General features: G+C 45.9%; 1 protein-coding gene across 1 annotated transcript in view; it reads right to left on the bottom strand.

The window, feature by feature from the left end:
- Positions 1-6186: 6186 nt before the first annotated feature.
- LOC138977327 (uncharacterized) overlaps positions 6187-17500 on the bottom strand; it is a 30619-nt gene continuing 19305 nt past the window's right edge. Inside the window, exons 8-9 of the mRNA XM_070350226.1 lie at positions 8601-9266; positions 6187-6612 (exon numbers count right to left, since the gene is read on the bottom strand). Coding sequence (XP_070206327.1) covers positions 6187-6612; positions 8601-9266 — 1092 coding nt within the window. The remainder of the gene's footprint in view (positions 6613-8600; positions 9267-17500) is intronic.

Below are 17500 nucleotides of genomic sequence, written 5' to 3'. Positions count from 1 at the left end.
CTGAATGTAAAGCCACACACACACTGACACACACATTCACACACACATACACACACACGTACATACACACACTCTCTCTCTCGCCCCCTCCCTCTCTCTCTCCAGTAAACATTAACACAACCGAGTCAGTACAGTGACGTCAGTGTGAAAATGCTCATGACGGTAAATCGTCACAGAATCGTATCTGAGGATGAACACATTACCACGCCATTATCACACATTACGCTATGAGGTCAGCATCTCACAACACAAGCACGTCAGTGAGGAGTCACATATTGTCCCTTGGCACTCATATCGCTCACCAACACATCGTCACGCAGTGTCGTCACTCTATCCTCACACAGTCCTGTCAGAATACCACCATAACACCCAATCAAGGTGATTTTGGTATTATGACGTAACATATTATGACGTCAGCTTGTCTTCAGTAAGCAACACCGGTCTATCGCCACCAAAACGGCAGGCTTTTATCGTCAGCCAGTCAAAACGTCAGTCTTTTATCGTCAGCCAGTCAAAACATACTAATCATACACACGGGCAGCATGACGACAGACGGTGTTTGTTTTTTTGTTTTTAAGAAGTCGGCGTTAACAAACAAGTTTAAGTACTCTACTGACGGTCTGCATTAGTGTTAAGTTAACAAAAAAGACAACCAGGATTTTTTTTACGGGGAAAACATTTCTCTGTGTTAGGGAGGGTGCGGGGTGCTTCAGTGGGTACGCAACACACACAAAAAACAAAACAAAAAAACAACCTCAATCACAGAACATGAGCAAATCACCACAAACATGTCAACAATATTAACAACCACCAAAACAAGTAAGTCATAATGTCAAATATATAAATACACACATATATATATATATTATATAAATGTATGCTTAAGGACTTGTTTTATCTGAGTGAGCATATTCGGTCATTTTTGAACACAAAACTGTAAAATGGCAAAAAATGTGTTGTAATATGGGTATAATGATACACATTCCCAGCAACATGTAACACAAAACGTAAAGTGCCAAGATATGTAAACTTAAATTAATTGATAAATCAAAAGATCAAATACACATAACTGTTTGAAGTGAATGACAGAGCATCTCAGTGTTGATCCGCACCTCACTCGCCACCAAGTAGAGCAGTATCAGTAAACACGGATACTTCAAGTGTGTGTGTGTGTGTGTGTGTGTGTGTGTGTATGTGTGTGTGTGTATGTGTGTGTGTGTTTGTGTGTGTGTGTTTGTGTGTGTGTGTGTTTGTGTGTGTATGTGTGTGTGTTTGTGTGTGTGTGTGTGTGTGTTTGTGTGTGTGTGTGTGTTTGTGTGTGTGTGTGTGTGTGTGTGTGTTTGTGTGTGTGTGTGTGACAGTTTCTATTTTTTTTCCCTTTCTCAAACTTACAATTTGAATCACAAAAGTGATGTTAATGTTTTCATTATAATTTCCTGAATCCAAAAATATATTCTTTTGTTTTGCTTCGCTAAAGAGGTGCCTAAAATGAAGAAATGCGTTGATAACAATTATTTTTGACTTTTCTACAAAAAAATAATGTATTTGATCTGACGTCATTTTTTGGTTTTGAAAAAAGTTTCAACTATTTGTTCTAAAATATTCAAATTAATCTTTGGCTCGGTTCAAACTATGGGATAACATTTCGGCTTTGTATGAAACAAATCCCTAGCTAATGCAATTATTAATTAAAGTCATGCACGATGTTGGATTTCTTTAATTTGTTTTAAACACGACCAACAACAAAAACAATGGTGTCCCGTGCAGACTTGCGTGACGTTGCAACCTGATCCTATTGTCATTACTCGCGGTGTGCACTGTGTAGATCCTGATCCTATAGTCATTACTCGCGGTGTGTAGCGGTGTGCACTGTGTAGATCTTGATCCACTTTCAAGTCGTCACGGCCACAGTATGGGGATTACATGTCAAGGTTTGCACTCACACCGAGCGTCGCCTCACACAGTTATGCATACATCGTGAGCGCGTCAATGTTGAGGAAGTGGCGTATGAATCAGAAGGAAAGCTGATTGGCTGAGCTAAACACGTGTCCTTTCAAACAGCGCGATAACTTCCGGTGGCAGCATGTGACAATGACAGATAAGAACAGAGGGAAAGCAAGGGGAGGGAAGGGAGCAGAAATTCAATTGTTCGTCAATCTGATATTTTTTACAAAAAGCGAGCAATCGTTCCTCCCAGCCAGCAATCTGTCCTGCCTACACCCCAGGAACCGTGTGGTGGAGAGGTCCCGGGCTGGCTGCGCTCACGTCCTTTGACTGGCTACATGCTGCCACCGGAAGTTATCGCGCTGTTTGAAAGGACACGTGTTTAGCTCAGCCAATCAGCTTTCCTTCTGATTCATACGCCACTTCCTCAAAGTGTGCTGACTTTTGTCACGCAGCGAGTGTAAAACACTAATTACATCCATTATGCACGCCGTGACAGGAGCATTGAGCCCCGCGACAGAACGGCTAGGCAGGCAGATCAAAGATTAAACTTTGATTTGTCAGCTGTGTGAATGATGGATGACTTTAAAACTGGGCCACAAAGACAAAGATGAGGTCACGTGTGGCTGTGAGCGGGCTGACGTTCAGAATAAAGACCCATTGTCACTCACCGCTTAGCTGTCATACTGGTTGCCCTGCACGCGATTGAAGACACTGGATGTTTGCAGCACGTCAACACTTTTCACTCTGCACAGACCGTTTCATGAGTCACTGGAAAATTTTAGTGCTACTCCGTTATATCACAAAAAGTGTTCTGCCAACACGGTCAGAGCATGTTCCCATTCATAACAACAATCTGTCTGCATAACTTGCAGATACGTAATGTTATCTATATTTCTGTTCGTTTGGTGTGGGCAGTCTGCAAGTCTTGTCCTATTTACATCACAGGACTGTAATCTTTGTGAGCTGACCGGGACAAGCAGCATCTCCCTCTCGTATGAGAGGGAGGGGCTTCCACAATGGGGCAGGGTGCAGGGGTTGGCCGGGCAGGGGTCCAGATGCTGGTCACATTCAGCATTTGAAAGGGTCATTTGGGGTCTCTTTTTAAAAAAAAGTTACATTTGCAGGGTAAGGGGGGGGGAGGGGGGGGGAGACGGGCTTCCGGAATCCAGGGCCCCCCACCTCTAGATCGAGCCCTGGTTTAGATTTTAACACAAAATATATATGTAGTGGTTCCTATGGTACCGGGCCTGTTGCGGGGCAACTCTAGCACTCTGAACCGCTTCTCCGTCTCTCTGTCCCCAAACACTGCACAGTACCACCATCATATGCCAGTCTACACTACACAAAACACCCTCTCTCTGCCCCCAAACACTGCACAGTACCACCATCATATGCCAGTCTACACTACACAAAACACCCTCTCTCTGCCCCCAAACACTGCACAGTACCACCATCATATGCCAGTCTACACTACACAAAACACCCTCTCTCTGCCCCCAAACACTGCACAGTACCACCATCATATGCCAGTCTACACTACACAAAACACCCTCTCTCTGTCCCGAAACACTGTACAGTACCACCATCATATGTCAGTCTACACTACACAAAACACCCTCTCTCTGTCCCCAAACACTGTATAGTACCACCATCATATGTCAGTCTACACTGAACACAGCACCCTCTCTCTGCCCCCAAACACTGTACAGTACCACCATCATATGTCAGTCTACACTACACAAAACACCCTCTCTCTGTCCCCAAACACTGTACAGTACCACCATCATATGTCAGTCTACACTACACAAAACACCCTCTCTCTGTCCCCAAACACTGCACAGTACCACCATCATATGCCAGTCTACACTGAACACAGCAACCTCGCGTTCCAATCATTATTTGTCAGACTGTGCCGACAAACACACCTGGTGTTCGGGGGATTTGATTTGTTTGTCAAACCTCACAGGACTGGTCAAAGAAAACTCGTGAACCTCTTTGTGTGGACATCTGTGTCGGATTTGTTGTTGTGGATTTTCGGCTGGTAGGAATCAGACGACGGCATGCTGGAAGCAGAGTCAGCTTCGGTCACAGGGGAAACTACCCCATTAAAAGTTTAACCCTGATCGAGGTTGGTAGTCTGTTGCAGGAAGGGACGTATGCCAGGTCCAGCGTCAGAGGAGACGACGCGGGGGACGGCTTGTTGAGAAAGAATGGCCGCTGTGTGGGTGTCCCTGAAGGCCGTCCTTGATTCAGCCTGGAGTTGACTTGGCCAAATTTTGTAGGCTTTTTTGATAGAAAATTGAGCGCCACAGCTTCGTCCAGCGAGCTTCCTGAAGTCGACTTCGCCCAATAAGTATCAGGCTTGACGGCACACGGCGGCTTCCAGTCACCTCATATACCGTGAAGTCGACTTCGCCCAATAAGTATCAGGCTTGACGGCACACGGCGGCTTCCAGTCACCTCATATACCGGGGGTTGTTCACTTCCCGGAAGGGGGGGGGGGGGGGGGTAGCTGAAAGGCCGTGATGACAAGCTGTCAGGGGCAGGTCTGCAGGGACCGGGTATCGCTCGCCCCGTGTCGAACACCGTCATGCAGCAATCACACAGCAATGGCCGCCATCACACTGCAATGGCGGCGCCGCAATGTGAAGTGACAGGTCCGGGGTTTGGCGTGACATAGAACGTGACCGCCACGCTTTGTCCCCTCGCGTCTGGCGTCGGTCTCACGCCCTGTCATTGGGGGCGACATGGCGTGGTGTTCGCGGGTAAAGGGAGATCAGTGCATTTCTTGAAGAAACAAAGTCGAGGATTTGACAAAAACAGCATCCCTCTACCGGTGCTCGTGCGCGCGAGAACATGGCGGCTGCGAAGCTTGCAATTCCATTCAGTGTTCACTGATGAATTTTTTTTATGAACAGATCTTTTTTTTTTCTCGAAGCTTACACAATTTCGTTTCAAAGACGCTCTCGTCTACTCGACCAACAGGCAGCCAGCTTCCAAATCCTGTCAGAAAGAAGCAGAGGTGTGACGTCACGGGCCGCTGAACGCTGTATCCTTCCCCGCCCAACACGCCGCGTGCCGCGCTGAACCATGGGATACAACGCACCTCCGTGCCAGCGTAGCGTGACAGTATATAAAAAAAAAACAATGTCAGTAATCCCAGGCTTGCGTGGTAGGTATAGGGCTTCGGCAAAACAAGGGTGTTAATCCCAGGTAAACGTGCCGACACATCCTGTCTCGAGATCAACTGAGCGATCCACTGCACGCGCTGCAGCGTGATTTGATCACAGCATTATTTTGTTCAAATGATGTATGGCGTGAATTAATCATACGGCCATTGTTCACTTGATACTTGATGTGTAGCGTGGTTTAATCACTGCCTTTGTTAACTTGATGTGTAGCGTGATTTGATCACAGCACTTGTTCACTTGATGTGTAGCGTGATTTGGTCACAGCACTTGTTCACGTGATGTGTAGCGTGATTTGATCACTGCCTTTGTTCACTTGATGTGTAGCGTGATTTGATCACAACACTTGCATTCACTTGATGTGTAGCGTGATTTGATCACTGCCTTTGTTCACTTGATGTGTAGCGTGATTTGATCACAGCACTTGTTAAATTGATGTGTAGCGTGATTTGATCACAGCACTTGTTCAATTGATGTGTAGCGTGATTTGAACACTGCCTTTGTTCACGTGATGTGTAGCGTGATTTGATCACAGCACTTGTTCAATTGATGTGTAGCGTGATTTGATCACTGCCTTTGTTCACTTGATGTGTAGCGTGATTTGATCACAGCACTTGTTCACTTGATGTGTAGCGTGATTTGATCACAGCACTTGTTCACTTGATGTGTAGCGTGATTTGATCACAACACTTCTTCAATTGATGTATGGCGTGAATTAATCATACGGCCATTGTTCATTTAATGTTTAGCGTGATTTATCACGGTCATTGTTCACTTGATGTGTAGCGTGATTTATCACATCCTTTGTTCACTTGATGTGTATTGTGACGTAATCATACGGCCTTAGTTCACTGGATGCGTAGCGTGATTTATCACAGCATTTGTTCTGTCTGGATGTCTGCCGCTGACAGGCAGACCCAGTTTGTCGATGCACGCGTAAAAAGGAAGAAGAAGAAGAAGACGAAGAAGAAGAAGAAAAATCCAAACCGTCAAAAGAAGTTGAGTGAAAGGTAAGAGAAAGAGAAGAGGAAAGAATAGTGAACAGGGGAGATCACCTCCACGAGCCACACACGACCAGCAGGGCGAGCAGTGTAAGAGTGACCTTGAAGCCGCTAGTCCTGCACAGAGCAGAACGTGCCGAGCTCGTGTCCTGACCCACCTCCAGTGTCTGACCCACGCCGTGTGTCGGGGGCAGCTTTCCCTGAGAGTCGCGTCCCTTGGTCTGCACCTCGTACACCACGGGCCGGTAGGTGGCGCCGTCTGGTCGCTCGCCCTGCCCCCTGGGGGGTCGTGACGTCAGCGGCCAGGTGGGCATGCGCGTGGTGACGTCAGGCCTGTTGGGCGGCGTGGCGATGGCAATGACGTTGTGGCAGTGGCTGTTGGCGGCGTCCCTGATGATGGAGAACTGGGCCTGCAGCTGCTCCGCCTTGGGCCCCTCCTCCTCCTCGAACAGGAACGTCTCCGCCGCCTTGATCACCTGGATGAGACACAACACACACTCGTCACCTGGGTCAGACACAACACACACACGTGATCACCTGGGTCAGACACAACACACACACGTCATCACCTGAGTCAGACACAACACACACACGTCATCACCTGGGTCAGACACAACACACACACGTGATCACCTGGGTCAGACACAACACACACACGTGATCACCTGGGTCAGACACAACACACACACGTGATCACCTGGGTCAGACACAACACACACACGTCATCACCTGGGTCAGACACAACACACACACGTGATCACCTGGGTCAGACACAACACACACACGTCATCACCTGGGTCAGACACAACACACACACGTGATCACCTGGGTCAGACACATCACACACACGTCATCACCTGGGTCAGACACATCACACACACGTCATGACCTGGGTCAGACACAACACACACACACGTCATGACCTGGGTCAGACACAACACACACACGTCATGACCTGGGTCAGACACAACACACACACGTCATCACCTGAGTCAGACACAACACACACTTGTGATCACCTGGGTCAGACACAACACACACACGTCATCACCTGGGTCAGACACATCACACACACGTGATCACCTGGGTCAGACACAACACACACACGTCATCACCTGAGTCAGACACATCACACACACGTGATCACCTGGGTCAGACACATCACACACACGTCATCACCTGGGTCAGACACATCACACACACGTGATCACCTGGGTCAGACACATCACACACACGTCATCACCTGGGTCAGACACATCACACACACGTCATCACCTGGGTCAGACACAACACACACACGTCATCACCTGGGTCAGACACATCACACACACGTCATCACCTGGGTCAGACACATCACACACACGTGATCACCTGGGTCAGACACAACACACACACGTGATCACCTGGGTCAGACACAACACACACACGTCATCACCTGGGTCAGACACAACACACACACGTGATCACCTGGGTCAGACACAACACACACACGTCATCACCTGGGTCAGACACAACACACACACGTGATCACCTGGATGAGACACAACACACACACGTCATCACCTGGGTCAGACACAACACACACACGTCATCACCTTGGGTCAGACACAACACACACACACACGTCATCAGCTTGGGTCAGACACAACACACACACGTCATCACCTGAGTCAGACACATCACACACACGTCATCACCTGGGTCAGACACAACACACACACGTCATCACCTGGGTCAGACACATCACACACACGTCATCACCTGGGTCAGACACATCACACACACGTGATCACCTGGGTCAGACACAACACACACACGTCATCCACCTGGGTCAGACACAACACACACACGTCATCACCTGAGTCAGACACAACACACACTTGTGATCACCTGGGTCAGACACAACACACACACGTCATCACCTGAGTCAGACACAACACACACTTGTGATCACCTGGGTCAGACACAACACACACACGTCATCACCTGAGTCAGACACAACACACACTTGTGATCACCTGGGTCAGACACAACACACACACGTCATCACCTGGGTCAGACACAACACACGCACGTCATCACCTGGGTCAGACACAACACACACACGTCATCACCTGGGTCAGACACATCACCTGGGTCAGACACAACACACACACACGTCATGACCTGGGTCAGACACAACACACACACACGTCATCACCTGGGTCAGACACAACACACACACACGTCATCACCTGGGTCAGACACAACACACACACACACGTCATCAGCTTGGGTCAGACACAACACACACACGTCATCACCTGGGTCAGACACAACACACACACGTCATCACCTGGGTCAGACACAACACACACACGTCATCACCTGGGTGACACACAGTAAGGTATACGATTACAATCTAAACAACAAGATGACTGTGGTGAAAACTAAGTTGAAAATCAAAACCAATCGGTACTCGTACAGCATGTGTCTGTGCTGTCTTTGTGCTGGTGAGTACTGGTGTCTTTGTGTTGGAGAGTACCGGTGTCTTTGTGTTGGAGAGTACCGGTGTCTTTGTGTTGGAGAGTACCGGTGTCTTTGTGTTGGAGAGTACCGGTGTCTTTGTGTTGGTGAGTACCGGTGTCTTTGTGTTGGTGAGTACCGGTGTCTTTGTGTTGGAGAGTACCGGTGTCTTTGTGTTGGAGAGTACCGGTGTCTTTGTGTTGGAGAGTACCGGTGTCTTTGTGTTGGAGAGTACCGGTGTCTTTGTGTTGGTGAGTACCCGAGTCTTTGTGTTGGAGAGTACCGGTGTCTTTGTGTTGGTGAGTACCGGTGTCTTTGTGTTGGTGAGTACCGGTGTCTTTGTGTTGGTGAGTACCCGAGTCTTTGTGTTGGTGAGTACCGGTGTCTTTGTGTTGGTGAGTACCGGTGTCTTTGTGTTGGAGAGTACTGGTGTCTTTGTGTTGGAGAGTACCGGTGTCTTTGTGTTGGAGAGTACCGGTGTCTTTGTGTTGGTGAGTACCGATTTCTTTGTGTTGGTGAGTACCGATTTCTTTGTGTTGGTGAGTACCGATTTCTTTGTGTTGGTGAGTACCGATTTCTTTGTGTTGGAGAGTACCGGTGTCTTTGTGTTGGAGAGTACCGGTGTCTTTGTGTTGGAGAGTACCGGTGTCTTTGTGTTGGAGAGTACCGCTGTCTTTTGTTATTCAGCTTTAAGATCATAATGTCAGGTAACAGACACTGTTGACACCATTGCTTCTGACGTTTTCGGACTCGGTGACATATTTGCCATCTGGGTGCGACTATTAAATGATAGCATTAAATGTGAGATAACTGGACTCAGGGACCGTCTTGATCACTGCCTGTGCCACATAAGAGGCACGTTATAACATGGATTGTCAGGTTTCTGGACTTAGTGACAGACTTGAGTACCTTAAACCGTTCCTTAAGGTTTGGGGATCTTCATGTTGTTAACCTAGGTGTACGTGATGTATGACACAAACCGTTCCTTAAGGTTTGGGAATCGTCATGTTGTTAACCTAGGTGTACGTGATGTATGACACAACCCGTTCCTTAAGGTTTGGGAATCGCCATGTTGTTAACCTAGGTGTACGTGATGTATAACACAACCCGTTCCTTAAGGTTTGGGAATCGTCATGTTGTTAACCTAGGTGTACGTGATGTATGACACAACACGTTCCTTAAGGTTTGGGAATCGTCATGTTGTTAACCTAGGTGTACGTGATGTATGACACAACCCGTTCCTTAAGGTTTGGGAATCGCCATGTTGTTAACCTAGGTGTACGTGACCTGAGACCAGCTGTGAGAACACTGTGGTCCTTAGAATGACTTTATTCCATCACCTTACAGTTATTTGTCATCACTTTCTGCAAAGGAGGCCTAGGTCAAGGCACTTTACAATAGTAGACAGTTGTACATAACGACAGTCAACTGTTTTGGGCCAGATTTTCAGCAGCCACGAATCCAAACAATAAAGTGTCAAAATAGGTTTGAACAATAAAGTGTCAAAATAGGTTTGAACAATAAAGTGTCAAAATAGGTTTGAACAATAAAGTGTCAAAATAGGTTTGAACAATAAAGTGTCAAAATAGGTTTGAACAATAAAGTGTTAAAATAGGTTTGAACAATAAAGTGTTAAAATAGGTTTGAACAATAAAGTGTCAACATAGGTTTGAACAATAAAGTGTCAACATAGGTTTGAACAATAAAGTGTCAAAATAGATTTGAACAATAAAGTGTCAACATAGGTTTTGTCACGATCGGGTGACAGAGACCAAGAAAGTGTCACTCAGTGGAGTGCCTGTTCTTGGTCGATTATGATAGAAAGCGCCTGTACGTGATATTGGGCTACAGCAGAGTTTGCTGACAGTGCTCAATGAACACGGAGGGTTTGCTGCGCACGAGTTTTACGGTGGAGGTTTCTGCTGTCATAGGGCTGACGGTTTTTCGATGACAGCGCACACGGGATTTTCAGGGATTGAGTTTCTCGTGTCTTTTTTCTGCTTGGGGAGGCAGAATTGTGTATAGCTGGACTGGTTTTGTGACAAGGTCAGTCACGTGTTATTGGCTAGGTTGTCTGAGAGAGGCACAAGGACGGCGCACTTGACACCCAGCGGCAGAAGGGGAAGGACCTAATACATAGTTTCTAGAGTATGATGGTTTTTCACCGAATATTATATTCGGCACTCTAGGGGAACTTCCACGAGTTATTTCCTTCACACTGCTACGTATTTTGCTGAGGACAAGTCGTCAACTTTCCTTCGTCGGCGATGGCTTTCGCATAAGGATTCGACAAGGGGTTCTGGACGTTTTTGGTCACTGTTGACGAACAGAGGCTGTTCCAGGGAGGAAGCGGATTTTTGCTTCCATGAGAGTACAATCATAGGCTTTTGAGGTAATAAATCATTATTTAACGCTGTTGATGAGTCTGTGTTGTGGAATGAAATACTCTCTGTTGTTCTTTCCAGGTTAGCGCATAATTTACTCTCTGTGACGCTAAAATACTAATCTGTATATGGTTTTTGCAGATAGGGAGAGAAGGACGGAAAATGACTGTTTTGTTGTTGTAAAAAGTCCGTTTTGTGCAGGCCCACGTGCTCGATGAGATATTTAAAGATGACATGTTTTAAGGTGGTGGGTGAGGGGTAGCTGACATGTTTAGTGCACCGATGCTTTCTGTTTGCAGCCTCCGTTCGTTTCGCTTCGCTTCGTTACGTGTTCCTGTAACGTCTGCACGGCTGACTTTGGCGGGACCTGTTGAAGCTACGCTAACCAGGAGACCGGCTAACCAGGAGACCGGCTAACCAGCGGACCGGCTAACCAGCGAACCGGCTAACCAGCGGACACGCTAACCAGCGAACCGGCTAACCAGCATACCGGCTAAGCAGCAGCAGCAGAGATAAAGCTAAGTGCACCATGTCGTACGCACCCCGTTGACCACCGTTGTCTTTTCGTATCTGTGATTTCATTGGAGTAGTGACAACGTGGGGTGTGACCCCTGCACGAACTAGAGCTTTTCGAACAGAACATTCGCATTTAACTATATTTACACGGGTTCAGCGTGTTACTATAATTTTCTATATACTACTGGCATTTTGTCAGTGAACACTGGTTTTTTACGTGTTGAGAACGTAAAAGGAACATATTTTGAGTGAAGGCTCGAGGGAGGTGGAGAGTTTATACATAAACAGGCGTCTGAAACTTATACTTTTGTTGACTCTATTTAATTGTATGACTGCGAGAGTGGATCGTGGTGTGGTTAGTTAATTAGTAGTAATTAACCGGTTCATAATCACCTTAAGTGATATATTGAAACGTGACACATGGGGGCCAAGCCGGGATTTACTCAGTTAATTTCCAACTGATAAAAACCCACCAATTAAGGATAACTAAGAGCAGATAATCTCGTCAGTGCTCGACCTATTTTCTGCTTGGTGCTACCCTTTTTTGTATAGTTTTGATCATATACCACACCTTAAGCGATTCACATCTTGCAGGGAATGTAAATTGTAATTTGTGAGTTATTGTATGCGCTAACTGTGATTACCTCCCTTTCCTTTGTTTGTGAATCTTTGTTGTTGTACGTTCAGAGTTTTCCGTTGCAGAGAGCTGAGCGGGGTTAGCGGATTCGTTATTCGTTTTACTCAGTTTTCTCTACATTGTTGTTTCGTATTCTGTAACAGGTTACATTTCTACCGTCTTGTTTTACTTGGATTTTTCTCCATATTTTGACTTTGTTGGAATTTTGGGGGGGAAGGGTCCGAGGACTTCTGTCCTAACCAAGGCTGTGGGAGACACTCTGTTTCACCGCAAAAAGCAGCCGATAAAGTAGGCCACGGCTGTGGGAAACACTTTGTTTCACCGCAAAAAGCAGCCATAAAGTAGGCTACGCGTTTTGTTCTACACTGTTTGGATTTTTCTTCTGCATTTTCTGGTTACTGGATTTTTGTATCCATCGCTTTCATCACCGCGTGTTCTAGCTATAGCTGCGTTAGACTTACTTTTGTGATAAAGCTTTGCTAAACTAACCATGGCTACAGGGGGATCTCCTACGAAGAGATTAACTTTTGAGACTCCTGGTAGTGAGGAACAGACAGAGCGAGACGCACGCGTTAGAGCGCGTAGTTTGCTTAAGCGCAAGGAGCTGGAACGTAGGGAAGACATAGAGCGACAGACGAGAAAAGAAGAGCTTGACAGACAAGAACGACAGGCCGAACGTGACAGACAGGACAAGAAGGACGAACTTGACAGACAAGAAAGAGAACGACAGGCCGAACGACAGGCAGAACGAGACAGACAGGAAAAGAAAGACGAACTTGACAGACAAGAAAAGAAAGACGAACTTGCAAGACAAGAAAGAGAACGACAGGCCGAACGTGACCGTCAGGATAAGAAAGACGAGCTTGAGAGACAGGAACGACAGGCCGAACGACAGGCCGAACGTGACAGACAGGAACGGAAAGAGAAAGAGCAGGCGGATCGCGATCTCCAGCTAGAACTGGCTAGGCTACAGGCCGAGAAAGGTACGCTTACTCAGGCTAGCGCGCCGACGTTTGTTGCCGACCGTACGAGACTGCCGACGTTCGACGATGACAAGGACGAGCTCGACGACTTTTTACGCCGGTTTGAGCGCATTGCATCTGACCAGAAGTGGGAAGAGGCCACGTGGGCTAGCCGCCTTAGCACCTGCCTGAAAGGACGCGCTTTGCAGCTCTACAACGCTTTGGATGACGACGAGGCGAGAGACTATCAGGCACTAAAGAAGGCGTTACTCCAGCGCTTCAACCTGACTGCGGAAGCCTACAGACGACGTCTGCGTAACAGCAAGAGACTGAGCGGCGAGCTGAGCCATCAGTTTGTGGCACGCCTTAATCTCTACCTGCGGCGCTGGGTGGAGATGGCCGAGAAGAACTGGACCGTCGACGACCTTGCCGACCTCATTGTCATGGAACAACTGATGTCCAGCCTGCGACCTGAGGTGGTGACCTTCGTGCAGGAGCACCAGCCAAAGACTACTCAGGAGGCAGCCGACTGGATCAGAGTACACGAGGACGCCCAGGCGATCTCCGGCAAATCTTCAGGCTCACGGCCGGGAAAATCGGGAAATTCGGGTTCTTCAGGACCCAAGGACGGGAAGGGACTTGGGGCAGTGTTGCTTCAGGAGACAGAGGGGTTTTTGCACCCTGTTTGCTTCGCCAGCCGTAAGCTGACCTCGGCCGAGGCAGCGTATGCAACGGTTGAACGCGAGTGTCTCGCCATTGTCTGGGGCATCCAGAAGTTCGAAGCGTACCTGTACGGACGACCTTTCTGTCTGGAGACGGACCATCAACCTCTGCAATATCTTCAGGTTGCAAGGTTGGCAAACGCCAGACTTATGCGCTGGGCGTTGATTCTCCAACCGTACCAATTCACGGTACGCGTCATTCCGGGCGCCAACAATGTTGGAGCTGACTTTCTCTCTCGGGCTGGAGAGGAGAACATGACTGTGAGCGAAACCGAGGTTTCGTCTTGAAGAGGGGAGGTGTGTCACGATCGGGTGACAGAGACCAAGAAAGTGTCACTCAGTGGAGTGCCTGTTCTTGGTCGATTATGATAGAAAGCGCCTGTACGTGATATTGGGCTACAGCAGAGTTTGCTGACAGTGCTCAATGAACACGGATGGTTTGCTGCGCACGAGTTTTACGGTGGAGGTTTCTGCTGTCATAGGGCTGACGGTTTTTCGCTGACAGCGCACACGGGATTTTCAGGGATTGAGTTTCTCGTGTCTTTTTTCTGCTTGGGGAGGCAGAATTGTGTATAGCTGGACTGGTTTTGTGACAAGGTCAGTCACGTGTTATTGGCTAGGTTGTCTGAGAGAGGCACAAGGACGGCGCACTTGACACCCAGCGGCAGAAGGGGAAGGATCTAATACACAGTTTCTAGAGTATGATGGTTTTTCACCGAATATTATATTCGGCACTCTAGGGGAGCTTCCACGAGTTATTTCCTTCACACTGCTACGTATTTTGCTGAGGACAAGTCGTCAACTTTCCTTCGTCGGCGATGGCTTTCGCATAAGGATTCGACAAGGGGTTCTGGACGTTTTTGGTCACTGTTGACGAACAGAGGCTGTTCCAGGGAGGAAGCGGATTTTTGCTTCCATGAGAGTACAATCATAGGCTTTTGAGGTAATAAATCATTATTTAACGCTGTTGATGAGTCTGTGTTGTGGAATGAAATACTCTCTGTTGTTCTTTCCAGGTTAGCGCATAATTTACTCTCTGTGACGCTAAAATACTAATCTGTATATGGTTTTTGCAGATAGGGAGAGAAGGACGGAAAATGACTGTTTTGTTGTTGTAAAAAGTCCGTTTTGTGCAGGCCCACGTGCTCGATGAGATATTTAAAGATGACATGTTTTAAGGTGGTGGGTGAGGGGTAGCTGACATGTTTAGTGCACCGATGCTTTCTGTTTGCAGCCTCCGTTCGTTTCGCTTCGCTTCGTTACGTGTTCCTGTAACGTCTGCACGGCTGACTTTGGCGGGACCTGTTGAAGCTACGCTAACCAGGAGACCGGCTAACCAGGAGACCGGCTAACCAGCGGACCGGCTAACCAGCGAACCGGCTAACCAGCGGACACGCTAACCAGCGAACCGGCTAACCAGCATACCGGCTAAGCAGCAGCAGCAGAGATAAAGCTAAGTGCACCATGTCGTACGCACCCCGTTGACCACCGTTGTCTTTTCGTATCTGTGATTTCATTGGAGTAGTGACAACGTGGGGTGTGACCCCTGCACGAACTAGAGCTTTTCGAACAGAACATTCGCATTTAACTATATTTACACGGGTTCAGCGTGTTACTATAATTTTCTATATACTACTGGCATTTTGTCAGTGAACACTGGTTTTTTACGTGTTGAGAACGTAAAAGGAACATATTTTGAGTGAAGGCTCGAGGGAGGTGGAGAGTTTATACATAAACAGGCGTCTGAAACTTATACTTTTGTTGACTCTATTTAATTGTATGACTGCGAGAGTGGATCGTGGTGTGGTTAGTTAATTAGTAGTAATTAACCGGTTCATAATCACCTTAAGTGATATATTGAAACGTGACAGGTTTGAACAATAAAGTGTTAAAATAGGTTTCAACAATTAAGTGTCAAAATAGGTTTGAACGATAAAGTGTCAAAATAGGTTTGAACAATAAAGTGTCAACATAGGTTTGAACAATAAAGTGTCAACATAGGTTTGAACAATAAAGTGTAAAAATAGGTTTCAACAATTAAGTGTCAAAATAGGTTTGAACAATAAAGTGTCAACATAGGGTTTAACAATAAAGTGTCAAAATAGGTTTGAACAATAAAGTGTCAAAATAGGTTTGAACAATAAAGTGTTAAAATAGGTTTGAACAATAAAGTGTCAAAATAGGTTTGAACAATAAAGTGTCAAAATAGGTTTGAACAATAAAGTGTCAACATAGGGTTTAACAATAAAGTGTCAAAATAGGTTTGAACAATAAAGTGTCAACATAGGTTTGAACAATAAAGTGTCAACATAGGTTTGAACAATAAAGTGTCAAAATAGGTTTGAACAATAAAGTGTCAACATAGGTTTGAACAATAAAGTGTCAAAATAGGTTTGAACAATAAAGTGTCAAAATAGGTTTGAACAATAAAGTGTCAAAATAGGTTTGAACAATAAAGTGTCAAAATAGATTTGAACAATAAAGTGTCAACATAGGTTTGAACGATAAAGTGTAAAAATAGGTTTGAACAATAAAGTGTCAAAATAGGTTTGAACAATAAAGTGTCAAAATAGGTTTGAACAATAAAGTGTCAAAATAGGTTTGAACAATAAAGTGTCAACATAGGGTTTAACAATAAAGTGTCAAAATAGGGTTTAACAATAAAGTGTCAACATAGGGTTTAACAATAAAGTGTCAACATAGGTTTGAACAATAAAGTGTCAACATAGGTTTGAACAATAAAGTGTCAAAATAGGTTTGAACAATAAAGTGTCAACATAGGTTTGAACAATAAAGTGTCAACATAGGTTTGAACAATAAAGTGTCAACTTAGGGTTCAACAATAAAGTGTTAAAATAGGTTTGAACAATAAAGTGTCAAAATAGGTTTGAACAATAAAGTGTCAAAATAGGTTTGAACAATAAAGTGTCAACATAGGTTTGAACAATAAAGTGTCAACTTAGGGTTCAACAATAAAGTGTTAAAATAGGTTTGAACAATAAAGTGTCAAAATAGGTTTGAACAATAAAGTGTCAAAATAGGTTTGAATAATAAAGTGTCAAAATAGGTTTATATTAAACGAGATGATTTAGATGAAAGGGGAACGCTAGCAGGCTGATAATAAAGCCAGGTCTGCCAGTCGCAGTGTCAGTGCATGTCTATGTCAAATCCAACAGAGTTTAAACCTTGAAGGCAATTTGAATGCCAGGGAATTACGGGGACTTTATTGCACGGCCTGTGTCGTTAAGCTCTGCACATTGTCTGTCAAACCCCGCGTGCTTCTCGCCGCTAAGCTGGCGACAATAGCCGTGAAGGTGACGTCGTAATCCGATTTTCCTTCAATTAATGGACACGGCGATTGTTACCGTCCTTTCACATTCAACGAACAATTAAACTTTTTTTTCCCGTCATGCTGGAGGCAGGTACATTTCATTAGATGAAAATGTAAATGCTGAAAGCACAATGCAACGAAAACAGTCAGAGAACTTTTCACTTTACTCAGTTAATGAATTGGCGAAACAGTTGATGACACTTAATGCTTACAGAAGCAAACATTGATTTACACAGAGCCCCATAGTGTCAGAATCCGTTTAAATACAAAATAAAGAGCTCTCTCCAAAGCGCAAAAATGCCAATCT

The sequence above is a fragment of the Littorina saxatilis genome, linkage group LG9 (genome assembly GCF_037325665.1).
Source record: "Littorina saxatilis isolate snail1 linkage group LG9, US_GU_Lsax_2.0, whole genome shotgun sequence".
Taxonomy (NCBI): domain Eukaryota; kingdom Metazoa; phylum Mollusca; class Gastropoda; order Littorinimorpha; family Littorinidae; genus Littorina; species Littorina saxatilis.
This window is presented reverse-complemented; position numbering and strand designations above follow the sequence as displayed.